This window comes from Sinocyclocheilus anshuiensis, unplaced genomic scaffold (assembly GCF_001515605.1).
Source record: "Sinocyclocheilus anshuiensis isolate Anshui unplaced genomic scaffold, SAMN03320099.WGS_v1.1 scaffold283, whole genome shotgun sequence".
Classification (NCBI taxonomy): domain Eukaryota; kingdom Metazoa; phylum Chordata; class Actinopteri; order Cypriniformes; family Cyprinidae; genus Sinocyclocheilus; species Sinocyclocheilus anshuiensis.
The window spans coordinates 5,266,654-5,280,891 of NW_015549605.1; the positions used below are offsets into that span (position 1 = coordinate 5,266,654).

The window sequence follows — 14,238 nt, forward strand, 5'->3', positions numbered from 1 at the left end:
GTATGTGGAAAATAATGTGTTTTTTTAACCTTAAACCGCATAAACACATTTCATTACACCAAATACACAAAATAATGTTCTTTTTAGCAACATCATATGACCCCTTTAATGCATTTAGTTTATTAAATTTTAATGCATGTTTCAATTAATATTTTAAAATACTAATACTAAAATACTAATATTAGTATTATAATATTTGTAGTACAATAGTATTCTAAATATTTCTCAGTTGTTTAAAGTTTGTAAAAATAATTGTTTTTCAGTGTTGCATTTATTTTAATAAATATTTAGTTTCATGCGTGTTTTGATTAATATTTTTAAATATAATATTTATCATAAAACTTTAAATATTTTAATTGTGTAAAGTTTGTAAAAAGTAGTTTTCAATGTTGTATTTTCCTTGATTATAATGAAAGCGATTATATATCAATACTCCTAGACTGTTGTGTGTTCAATTAAATAAACTGAGCGAAACTAACTGCTATAAAATGTTAAATTAAATTAGGTTAATGTTGCCAATACCCTACACCGTGGTAGATAATTGAGCTGGTTTTCTGCATCCAGCCAACATCGTTTGGCGCTCCTCGTGTTCAGCAAATTCAGACATGACTTTTGTGGTTGTGCTTCTTGGCAGTCTGAGCTCTTTATTGATTTCTGCTGTCAGTACGAGGGTGCACATGCCAAACCTTTTAATGGCGCCTATAAAAGTGCCAAGCCAATCTCACCAGCTCCTGGTAAAGAGTAACTCTCAGTACGGTCTTCAGAAAGCGTCCTGGCACACGTGCATCTTTTCCCTGCGTTTCCTGTTGCTGATGCATGTGCAATTATTTCTGAGCGATCGGCAGATGACGCGTGATGAAAAATTAGAGGCGTTTAATGATCAGCCGGAGTGAAAGGTGAAGGCTTTGTGCTGTGACGAGTATAAGCATGACGCTTTTATCGTATACTAACGAGTCAGTGCTTAATTATTGCCTGCAGCACAACAGGAAATCATCACAAAGTCAAAGCCGGGCCTTATTAGCATGATTGTATTATAAAACTCTCTTCTTCAAGTGGAGTTGTTTGTATGTCGTTGACCTTTCTGTGACGCCAATTTCTTTGTCTTCAAGCAAAACATCCTACCAAATGTTGCCAATGAGCATAAATAATATTTAAATTCATGTAGAATTAATCTATATTTAATTTAATGTCTAAATTAGCATAAATTAATAAATATATAAATGAATGTGATTCACTAAAATCAAATTGACAAAAATGTTATTCACAGCATAGTGTATATTTAATCATTTTCAAATAGAAAACAGTCATTTGAAATTTTATTTGTTTTTTACAATATTACTGTTTTTACTTTATAGGTTAATTTTCATTTGATTAAAAGATTACTGGTTTTATCTTTTGATTAAAAGATAAAAACATAAATGTTTTAATCAAATGAAAATTAAACCCTTTAAGTTTTTTGGTAACAAATTAATAAATATATAAATTACTATTTGATTGACTAAAGTCAAATTCACTAAAATGTTATAGTTGTTTTAAATTTTTTTACTGTATTTTGGATCAAATGAATGCAGACTTTTTTGTTTGTTTCAAAAATATTACAAAATTTTGCCGACCCCAAACTTTTTTCTCCAAATTCTGTTTCTTTTTTCTTTTCTTTTTTTGCCATTTGAATTTATCTTGATTCCTGTTTTTAATGGTTTAATTCTTCTGGTCTCCAGTTTTTCTGCATTACGTTTTAATGTTGTTGTTTTTTTTATGTCTGAATTCATTTCATGAAAAAAATTGGTTTATGACATTTTTTACAATAATAGGGCTATGAATTTTTTTTTTCCCCCCAGACATTCTGTATTGTGTCTTAATTTTATATTGTGTCTTAACTCAAACCCATAAAACATTAATTTATCTTTTAATGAAATGAAAATTGAACCCTTTAATTTTTCAAGTGCAGTTGGCGACTCCAATTTCTTTGTCTTCCAGCATTACGTCCTACCAAACGTTGCCGCGGAACATGCCGAGCCACCGTGCGCAGATCGTCCCACGCTATCCCGAGGGCTACCGGACGCTCCCGCGTAACATGCTGCGGCCGGACAGCATCTGCAGCGTGGCGGGGTCGATGTACGACCAGGCGCTGCAGCCGACGACTGCAGAGAAGCGGCGCTCCATACGGGACGACACTATGTGGCAGCTGTACGAGTGGCAGCAGAGGCAGGCGCACAGCCGGATCGGATACGGGACGTTGCCCAGCCCCAAAACCATGGGCCAGATCGCCGAGTCCATCCCCACGTCTCCTTCCCATGGGTCTCTGGCCGGTTACCACACCTTCTCCCCTAATCGCCCCCTCAACCCAGATTCCCGCTCTGAAGTTTCCTCGCCGGTGTTTCGTGGGGACGTGACTATTGAACGCCGCCACCGACCGCACCTCTCCAAGGTACAGAGTCACACAGGGTTCCCACAGCAGGGACAAACTTGGAAAATATAAAATAATTATTTCCAAACCTGGGGGGAAAAAAAAAAAAAACAGGTTTGGTGTTAGTGGTACCAGCTTCAGGTGCAAACTATATATATATATATTAGTGCTGTCAAACGATTAATTGCGATTAATTGCATCCAAAATAAAAGTGTTTGTTTACATAATATATGTATGTGTACTGTGTTTATTTATTATGTATATATGCACATACAGTGTATATTTAGAAAATATTTACATGTATATACATTTATATATTTAGATTATTATATTTTATATTATATATAAATATATTTAATATATAAACGACATATTTAAAAATTTTCTTAAATATATACAGTAAACAAAAACTTTTATTTTGGATTAATCGTTTGACAGCACTAATATATATATGTATATAATATATATAAATAATATATAAATTATTTTCAATTATAAATGTGTAACAAATATATATAATTAAAATATATATAATTAATCAGTTAACAACTTAAAGGGGTCATATGATGCTTTTTTAAAGATCATTATTTTGTGTATTTGGTGTAACAGAATATGTTGACATAGTCTTTGCAACTTCAGGGATCTTATCTATGCACAATCTGCTTGTAACACCCCAAAGAGAAAGGAAAACTTGAAATCGCATCATATGACCCCTTTAATACAGAGCCTTTGTCATTTTTTTCCACGTTTTGTTATGTTGCAGCCTTATGTTAAACTGCTTTAAATTATTTTTTTTCCCACATCAATCTACACTCCATACACTATAATGGCAAAGCAAAAACAGAACTGTCACAACTTTGTAAATTTATATAAAAAATAAAAAACTGAAATAAGTACGTTGCATAAGTATATAACGCAGTACTTAGCTGAAGCACCTTTACAGCCTCAAGTATTTTTGGGTATGATGCGACAAGCTTTGCACATCAGCACTTGGCATTTATCTGCTATTCTTCTCCTCATCTCTTCACCTCTCAAGCTCTGTCAGGCTGGATGGGCCAGAAGCACATTTTCAGGTTTCTCCAGAAATATTTGATTGGGTTCAATCCCAGGCTGTGGCTGGGCCACTCAAGGACATTCGGATGGTACTCTGCAGGTGATGACTGATGAGCAGTGCCTGGTTTCCTTCAAACATGATGCTTAGAATTGAGGTTCATCAGACCAGATAATATTGTTTCTCAGAGTCTGAGGGTCCTTTAGGTGCTTTATTTTTTTGTTGGCAAATTCTAAGTGTGTTTTCATGTGTCTTAACTGAAGAGAGGATTGAGCCTTGCCACACCACCATAAAGCCCAGATCGGTGGAGTGTTGCAGTGATGTTTGTCCTTCTGTAAATTTCTCCCATCTCCACATATGATCATGGAGCTCAACTAGAGTGACCATCAGCTTCTTGGTCACCACTCTAACCAAAGCCATTCTCCATCATTTGCTCAGTTTGGCCAGGAGGCCAGCTCTTGGAAGAGACTTGGTTGTTGCAGACATCTTCCATTAAGGGTAACAGAGACCACATGCTTCTGTGAACCTTCAATGAAGCAGAATTTTTTTTCTTAACTCTTCCACAGATGTGTGGCTTGACGCAAACCTGTTTCTGAGCTCTACAGGCAGTTCTTTTGACCTCAGTGCTTGGTTTTTGCTCTAATATGCATTATCAGCTGTTAGACCTTTTATTAAGACGTGTGCCTTTTTCCAAATCATACCCATTCGGCTGAATTTGCCACAGGTTAACTTTACTTAAAGTGTGGTAACATTTACAAGCAAAATGATTGCTCCTGAGCTAAATTTCAACTGTCCCAGATAAGGGTATGAATACTTACGCAATGGAATCATTTAAGTTTTTCATCTGTAATAAATTTGCAAAGATGCTAAAACCTGTTATTTGCTTTGTCATTATAGTGTATGGAGTGTAGATTGATGTGGGAAAAAAGTAATTTAAAGCAGTTTAACATAAGGCTGCAACATAACAAAACGTGAAAAAATGAGCGTCTGAGCGTGTAATTGCCAGATCACATTATTTCCAAGCCTTTAAGTTTCATCTAAGGCTGTGGGTTTAATGCTCTCTTCACCAGAGTGGTCCGTTCCAGTGCTCTTGAGATCACTGTGCTTTCCTCTCTCTCTCTCTCTCTCTCTCTCTCTCTTTCTCTCTCTCTGTCAGTACTCCTTTCCTGCCGAGCGCAGGCCTGTTCCTCCCGCACAGAGCATCACTGCACAGTCTCTGCAAAGCAAAACGGTACGCTTTCCCTCTTCTCCACCCACCACCTCCGTCTGTAACTCGCACATCCACAACTTTGCTTTCCTCTCAAACTCTGCATTTTTCATTTGCAAGCCACCAAGGATTCGTTGAGGCTTTGGCTTGCAAATGAGCAGAATGTTTTACATGCAGAGGTTGAGCTGCTCATTGAAAGTCAACGTGAAATCAAAATGACCATATTTACTTTCATAACACATACTTCTGGTCTACTCGTGCACGATTCATGAGCGCATGTTAATCCAAAGGTAAAAAATGGTCGTTAGTGTTCAAATATGGCTTGACCTGAAAATATAGCATGTTTTAGCAGTAAAATAGGTTGAAAATGTCATTTCATGTTGACTTTAAAGGTAAACGGATATTCAAATGTTCATGTAGGAGTATTGCATTGCAGTAGAGTAGGTTTTTCAAGCTTTAGGTCTTGAATTAAACGCCAGAGTGATGAGTGTTTGTGTGTGTGTTTATTGTGACAGGTGAAGCACTAATACCATAAGCTCTTCTTAAAACTATAATTATTATTCTCTTACTTGACGTTTCAGGTTCTGGCAATCTTAAGCTGCCTTTTTCCCGTTAAGCTTCTGCTTTTATTTATTAATTTTACAGATGCAAAGTACAACTGGCAGAAATTGTCTGCAGAGAGCATTTTAATGTAAAAAGCCTGCGGTCACTTGATGAAACATTAATAGAGCTCCCCTCCATATGTGTTTTACTCATCATTGCTGAAAAGCTGCTGTAAAAATGTCTTTCGTTACGGTGCATGAAATTCAATTGAGCACTTTAAACATTTTGGTTTAGGTAAAAGCCTCTTGGAGAGTTTTTATCTTTGTTTTTCATGACATAACTTAATTTATTTGGATTAATATAAACCAAGATGAAATGACAGACATAAGATAATCTAGATCCCAGGGTTATTTTCTTCAGATGTCACTTAATTGGATAGCAGAACAAGCTTTTAAGGATAAATTGGCATAAACCTGGGATTTTGGTTATGGTTATACATGGTTATGTAGTTTATGCAATTTAGCTGAACCTGGTAGAGCTGGTTAGAAATGATGATTAGATATTACATATTTAATACTACAAATTATTTATTTTATTTACAGATTTTCTACTCCCTGGACCAGTGTCATTTTACTGTTCATATGCTATTATATTATTCATAATTTTGAATTAACTTTTATATTTTGATTTTTTCATTTTAAAGTTTTATTAATTTTGTTATGCTTAATTGTATAAGTATATTTGTATATACACATACATTCTAGTTAACAGATTTTTACTTTCTATTATTTATATGCTATTTATTTAGTATAGTATTATATGGTATATAGTATTTATTAATATTTTAAATTATATATTTTTTTTTTATTCAGACTACGTTTTAGCAATTTTGTTGTGCTTGATTTTACATTCTTGAATACAAATTTAAACTTAAAAATTTAATTTAAACTTATTTATATACTATTATATTATTTATTATTTTAAAATGTGTATTTTTTTATTTTAGTTTTATTAATTTTGTGCTGCTTGATTATATATGAATGTTTGTATATACGTATATATAATTTCCAATTATTTATTTACAGATTTTCTACTTCATATTATTTATACTATTTTAGTATTTATTCATATTTTGAATTAGCTTTTATTTTATTTTTATTTTAATTTTAGTTAAAGTTTCAGTAATTTTGTTGTACTCGATTTTCCATTCTTTGAAGCAAACTTAGTTATTTATATACTATTATAGTATTTATTATTATTTTAAAATAACGTTTATTTTTATGTTAGTTTTATTAATTTTTAATAATTTGTTAAAGTGTTGTGCTTGATTTTCCATTGTTAATAGAAAATTAAAATTCAAACCAGCTTGTAATTAGTTTCTAGCTCGAGAACCCTGTCATTCACGGTTACTAAACTAGTTTATACAACTTAGCTGGTAGAGCTGGTTAATCATGTTGATGAGATATCACAGGTTTATGTCAGTCTATCCAGCGCATGTCCTCTGTATCAAACATGGCCAGATTTCCCATAACCCCCTTCACGGCGGCCCACACTAACGCTGCTCCTGTCGCCCGCTGCAGCCAGAGGAACTGACCCTGCTGCTCATCAAGCTCCGGCGGCAGCAGGCCGAACTCAGCAGCCTCCGTGAGCACACGCTCGCTCAGCTGATGCAGCTAAACCTCGATGCCGCCAACCCAAAGGTCAGCCTCGCGGATCGCTAGCCTGTGCATCCCAGAGTGAAGGGCTTGTTAGCTCCCCCGCCAAACCCCGGTCACCCCACAACCCAGCCTGTCCATTTCCAAGTCTGCTGGTTTCCCCATTGCTTCCGCATGCTGTTGTGGATTGGATGATGTCTAAAGAAATACGTTTCAATGCCAGATTTAGTGCACACTAGCGGTCGAAGGTTTGGAATAATTAAGATTTTTGAATGACATCTTTTATGCTCACCAAGGCTGCATTTAGTAAATAAGTAATAATGTAAAATATTTTACCTTTTAACATAGCTGTTTTCTATGTGAATATCTGTTCAAATGTAATTTATTGCTGTGATCAAAGCTGAATCTTCAGCATCATTACTCCAGTCTTCAGTGTCACATGATCCTTCAGAAATTACTCTAATATGCTGATTTACTGCTCGAGAAACATTTCTTACTATTATTAATGTTAAACACGGTTGTGCTGCTTCATCATTTTGAGGAAACTACCATTCAAAAGTAAAAAAATAGTATTAATTATTATTTATAATTTCCCATTTTTGTTGAAAAAAAGCCTTAAAAAATATACTGAATAAATTATTACAGTAAAGACAATTTTAACATTACAAAAGTTTTCTGATTCAAATTTAATGTTGTTGTTTCTAAAAAAAAAAAAAAAAAAACATTTATAGCCATAACAGTTCCCACAAAAATATTAAGCATTAATTGAGCAGCAAATCAACTTCTTAGACTGATTTCTGATCAGTCAGTGATCACAGCAATAAATTACATTTTAAAACATATCAAAATAGAACGTTATTTTAAATTGTAATAATGTTTCATAATTTTACTGTATTATTGATCAAATAAATGCAAACGTGGTGAGCCTTTATTCAATAAATCTTAACTATTCCAAACTTTTGACCCGCTGTTTGGAGAAACGTCTCTTCCTTTCCACTAACATGTGAAATCCCTTCAGTCCTGTAGGTTTGGATCATGTTTTGTGCGGCTGCTGCATGCATCTGACGCAGTTTGAGGAACATGATCAGCAGAAGTTGTGTTTCTGTTTGCAGTCCTCTTTTGATAGCTAGATGTTGTCTTTGGTGGACCCTTTTATGTGCAAGAACCTCATTTCTGATTTGCTCTTCAGCTTGCTTCGTCTCGCTCATAAAAGTGCATGATGAACTTGAGGAGAAAGTGGAGTTTGCAGTTGTTGACTTTGAACGGCTTTTTGAGTTTTTTTCTTTTGCGCTTCCCCTGCTCTGAAGCCCACGTCTCTGGTTTTCTCACTGCTCTCCTCTCATCTTCTTTCTCTTGCCGTCTCTAGAGTGAAATCCTTTCCCATCACCTACAGAGGAATCTCGTGTACTTGGACAGCCAGGTGAGGGCCTTTCCTGTTTCTCTCTCTCTCTCATTGTCTTATTTCTCTGGCTACTGTACTTTTATTACAGCGCAGATCAAACGGCCCTCAGTGCATCTGCTGCAGTTCTTTGTTCTGCTGAAGTTCTGTTGAATGCAGATGGTGTCTCTTAAAATAGCGGTTCATTTAAAGCATTTTTAGCAACAAAACATGAGCTGGATTCATTTGTATTGTTTAGTTTGTCAGGCTCAATTCTCAGTGGTAGCCTGCTGTGAATGTATTGTATTTTTCATTTAACTAATAGATCACAGCAGTAACCTGTCTATTTTTAAAGCCCTTGCTTGAGGAAGGACATTTCATGTATAACAGCTCTAAGAATTGACAGAATGAATATGTAGACAAGTATTGAGTAACTCTTCCCATAAAGCATTATGATGTAGTTGAATATATATAATTGCTTTTATATTTTCAATGTTACTCTTAAAGTTTAATAATTTTTATATATTTTTATGTAGCTTTAATTTCTTTAGTTCAGTTTTAGTTTGTCATTTTATTTATTTAACTTATTTTAGTTGCAAAGGCAATATTTCTTTTTCTTTTCTTTTGAGGTTGAGTTCAATAATTGGATTTTATTTTATTTTTCATGAATGTAGTTGAATAATTCTGTTATATAGATTATAAATATAATTTCTATTGATTTATTTAGAGATTTTCTACTCTCTGGACCTGTCTTATCTTATTAGTATTTATTTTAATATTATAGTGTTTATTACCATTTCAAATGAGCTTTTATTATTATATTTTCAATTTGAATTTGTTTATATTAATTAATATTTCTATTTCTTTCTTTTTTTTTTCGTTTAAGTTGAATTTAATATTTATATATTTTTTTTATGTCAGGTTCGTTTTCAGTTACTGAAAGTTATTTTTTATGTTTTAGTGTTAGTTAATAGCAAACCAGACTGTTGTAGTTTGAAGTTTTCCTGTAATTCTTACATAATAAGTAATACTAATACAGGAATATTTTTTTTATTATTGTGAAGCACATCTCAGTGAAGACTGCATCTCTGAATAAACATATCTTGGTGGACAGTTTGATGTTTTAAGTTAAGCTTTTGTCTCCAATGACCTTTTTGAAAAAGATCAACTCAGAATAGCATTATTTGAACAAATGTTCTTCACTTTCTTTGACAGGAACCATTTATTGTCTTTTAACATTGTATTGCATTACTGAAGTGCACACAGTCATTATTCTGGAACGGCGAACAGGAAAAACGCATGAGTAAGGCAGACATGTGATATTTGTGAGGGTCAGAAGCTGTAAAAACACAGTGCTTTGATAATTCCTGTTACTCCTCCTCCTCCTCGTGCACTAGATGAAGGAGAATGAGCCAATAATCTTCATGATTCACACTGTGATTGAGAACTCAGCATCAAGGCCGCAGCTGTACCAGCAAGTAAGGTCTTGGAACACACGGTTATGCTCCTCCCCTCTCGTGTCATGGGCCCCGCCTCTTTGTTGAAGCTCCACCCCCTCACTGCCCCATCCTGTGTCGGTTTCGCTCCAGCACATCCCATTGGTTCTCCTTGTTGTTGTTGTTTTCTTGTTGAAAGTGGAACTGGTATTGGCATGGCTTGATCGTTCCGTGCGAATCCCAGCTGTACCGTTCATTAGCAATGGCTTCATCCATCACGCCGGCTTTCATGTGTTAGCGCAGACTCGCGTGTGTGACTGGAGACCAGTGTGGTTTACCAAGCCTTTTGACCTCCAAAAGAAAAGCATTGCACAGCTTTTATGAGCTTTAAAGGCCCATTCACATCAGAGTTTTAACAATCATTCTATAAGAATAGAGAAGTCATGACTAAAACGATAACGACACAGATGAACAATATTAGGGGAGTCATTATTATTGGAAAAAATGACAAAAACATTGACAGCCAATCAAAATCCCACCCAATTACTACTCGAGTATTTAAAGCAACATACAAAATAATTGTTGTTGGTGTGAATGGGCCTTCAGTAACCAGAAACCCCATGATGTCATGCAAATTGTTCGGTAAGCTTTGGCGGTGCTTCGTAAAGTCAGCGAACAGGTCAAAGTTTAAAGTGTCATGTTGCAAACAATTCTGAGTGAATTAAGGATTTATTGGCCATTAAAGCTATTTTTTGCAATGGAAGATATTTAATAAACCTTAATTGTTGTCCTTATGACAGTGGGATTATGCTGATTTGAGTGAAACTATAATAAAATAATAATAATAATAATAATTCCACTGTTATAAGCACCAATATATAGTTTTATTAAAAATAGTGCAAAATGCAGTTTTGAATTCATTTTTAGTTTAAACTTAATATAGTTATATTTTGTACGTAATATTAATTTTAGTAGCCTTAAATTACAAGACTTAATTGTTTCCATAAATGTATCTTACTAGCCATTGAAACTGTATTGTGAAATAGTTTTATTAAAACTGTATTTTTGTGTGTAATTTATTAGAGTATCACTCTAATAAAATCATATAATAGCTAGATATGTAGCATCATATATGAGCTAGAAAAACATCAAGATTTTGTACATAAAATATTCATATTTTGTACATATTAATTTTAGTAGCTTAATGTGAAAAATGTAGGTGATAAATAAATAAATAAACTGTAAGTAACACTGAATTAAACATGACATTTTGAAGTAGAAAGACTGAAATAGTTTTTTCTTGTAAAATATACTGCAGTAATCGTTGTTTTATTTACAACTTAAAAAAAAAAATGAAATCATTTGACTTGTGGCAAAGAAATGTCAATTATTAGAAGACGGATAAATAGCGTGAGCTACTTAAACCACACTGTTATTTTCTGTTGTTGAGATTGCTTGGTTTAAAGTGTTGTTTAGAGAATAATAAAGACTTTATTAGCCATAAATATTTCTTACTAGCCATTAAAATGGTATTTTGCAATATTTTTATTAAAACTATATTTTTGTGCGTATGACAATGGAATTATTTCACTTATTCTTTTATTATAATTTCACTCATAGCATCAGATATTAGCTATAAAAACATCAAGATTTTGTACATGAAATATTATGTATGTTCATAATTATTTCTTCTTTTTAGTAGCTTAGTGTGAAAAATATTCCATAAATGCACTGAACATTCTCAAAGTGTAATTATTCTTAAGCATAAAACATCCAAAGTATGCATTATTAGAAGACATGCAATTGCTGCAGTTAGATGTCATTTGCAGCAGATAAATAGCGTAAGTTGCTTCCATCAGACTGTAATTCTCACTGTTTGATGGTGCTGATGAAGTTAGCTGGTTTATGTACCGGATGGTCGCATCTTGAGTCTCAGTTGTCTTCGTAAGTGGACTTGAGTTCAGATTTTTCCTCAAATCTCCTGCAGCAGCTTCCTCACACGGTGCTGTGAAATCTCAGAAATCCTGTAGAGTGCGAGCGGCTCGGCGGTGTCCCTGCTGGTCCGCGGCCGAACGTGTGAGGGCTTTCGGGTTTTCATTAGTTACACTAACTGGAGCGCTGACAGACGGTAATTACCTGTAGGGAACATCTACTGCAGCAGACCGACCTCCTGAAACCTCCCACATAGTTTCCAGCACACAATCCGTTCAAATTGTTGAATTATTTTCTTTGAAATTGTCGCTCAAACTCTGCCTTTGTGTGCCTCTGGTGTCCCGTAGCAGATGTGAACGTGTACGACTCGAGCGCTGTTAACAGTTTAGTGATTTGTTTTTCTTCTGTTTTTAGCACACCAGATGGTGCTGAAGCAGCTTTATTTCCGTGATGAGATGATTCATATCTACATAAAATCATCCGGCTATGGAAAAGTGTGAATGAGTGTGTCTGTGTGCTGCAAAAAATGATGTTCTTACTCAGTGTTTTTGTACTGTTTTCTAGTACAAATATCCAAACGTCTTTAAACCAACATATATATAACTTTTAAAAAATAGTTTAACACAAAAATTATCGGTAACACTTTACTTGATATATATATATATATATATATATATAATACACAAATATATATAACAAAAATGATACATTTTTATACCAATGGCATTGTTTAGCTTATTTTTTTTTAGACTTTTACTCACAACATCATATATCAGCAGAAAAATGTGTATTCTGTATTTTCTACATAAAATGTTAAAGATATATTCATATTTCATACATAATATACATTCATGTTATTTCCTTAATGTGAAGAATATTCCATAAATGCACTAAAAAATAAACCGTTTTCACACAGAAATCATGTGTAAATTTATTTGAAGCCTTTATATATAATGCATATCTAAATAAGACTTTAAATTAAGAATTTATTGGCTATAAGTATTTCTTACCAGCCACGAAGACAGTATTTTGCAATATTTTTATAAAAATTGCTAATAAAATGGATTATTTAGCTATTATTTTATCATAGTTTCTATCGTAGCATCATATATGAGCTAGAAAATACAGATTTTGTACATAAAATATTCAAGATACATTCATATTTCTTACATATTCATTAGATCATTCGTTTAGTTGCCTAATGTGAAGAATATTCCATAAATGCACTGAAAAAAAAATGGTGGTGAAACATTTTCACTTAGAAATCACTAGTAAATTTACTTGAAGCCTTTGTGTATGATGCATTATAAAAGTATTTTAATGCAATAATTATGCATTAAATGGTAACGACTATTTTTAGATGTAACAAGAAATCTGCAAATATTATAATGCACTTTAACTGTTTACAATTATTTATGAAAATATATAATGCATAATAACAAACATTATGGATGCCTTTTATAATGCATTATGCATAAAGGTTTCAAGTGAAGTGTTCCAAAATATCATAAATGGGGTCTTGTGTCATCAGTGGGAAAGCAATTTTATTTTTCTGGCCACATTGGCAGATATTTTTTGTATTATTATTTTAAGCATTAACCTACCTTCTTTTGAAACATATTTCAAAAATGTAGGCTTAAAATCTGTCATTTTGCTTCTCAAGTAAATGTTTTTTGATTCAAGAATATTTAGCTACTTGTGCTGGAAAACAAGACAAAAATACTGAGTAAGGAAATCATTTTCTGCAGTGTGGATCTATATATATATAAAACGTTCCCGTTTGCTTCCTCCGAACTGTTTGGATGGAGTTTGCATGTTTCATGTGGATTGTATGGTTGGTGTCAGTCCCAGTGCTGCTGTATACAGAGTGACTGTATATAAAGATCCCTGCTGCACAGCACCACACATTTATATTACACCAGCTGCAAGTGTTAGAGGATTTACTGAAGTTACTGTTGCACAAAAGTTCATTATTTAAAGACTAAATTTGGTTTTGCCTTCATTTGACAGCATATTGACGAGTTGCATGTACAGCAGTAGTAAATCAACTGTACACAGGCTCATGTCGCTTGCTCCATCGCTTCATGCGCAGACTAGAGCGGTGTGTAACACTTTCTAGGATTTATTATACAATGCATATCATATCTTACATTATTTCCTCTCATTTCAGCAGATGAGTCCTGAAGAGTACAGAGAAAACACCTACTCATACAGACCCGAGGAGCTGGACATCGATGTAAGCTGCCTCTCTTACTGTCAACTGATCGTTTGCATGATTGTATGATTATATTGTGACAAATATTATTTGAGTTTGTGCAAAAAAAACTGTTATTTACAGCAATTTATCATTAGGAGTGAAGCTTGAATTATGAAACCTGAAGCATGAATGATTAAACATAAATCAGTTTAAGAATTGCAAATGATTAAACTACTTTTCAGGCAAATAGGCAAATTTAAAATGAAAATATTTATACATTTTAATTTAGTTTAAACATTAAATTCAGTCATTCATATTTTAAAATGTAGTTATTTGTAAAATAACCTGTAACATTTTAACATCTTTTAAAATAGCATTTTTTTAAACTTTTTTTTCCTTTCCTTTTTTTTTTTTTTTTTTTTTTTTTTTTTT

General features: G+C 33.5%; 1 protein-coding gene across 1 annotated transcript in view; it reads left to right on the plus strand.

Annotated features, from left to right (window-relative positions):
• The window catches only part of LOC107658747 (pleckstrin homology domain-containing family A member 6-like), a 167,217-nt gene that overhangs the window by 139,350 nt on the left and 13,629 nt on the right, over positions 1–14,238 (plus strand). The window contains exons 11-16 of the mRNA XM_016447397.1: positions 1,978–2,428; positions 4,615–4,689; positions 6,789–6,908; positions 8,230–8,283; positions 9,639–9,719; positions 13,780–13,845. Coding sequence (XP_016302883.1) covers positions 1,978–2,428; positions 4,615–4,689; positions 6,789–6,908; positions 8,230–8,283; positions 9,639–9,719; positions 13,780–13,845 — 847 coding nt within the window. The remainder of the gene's footprint in view (positions 1–1,977; positions 2,429–4,614; positions 4,690–6,788; positions 6,909–8,229; positions 8,284–9,638; positions 9,720–13,779; positions 13,846–14,238) is intronic.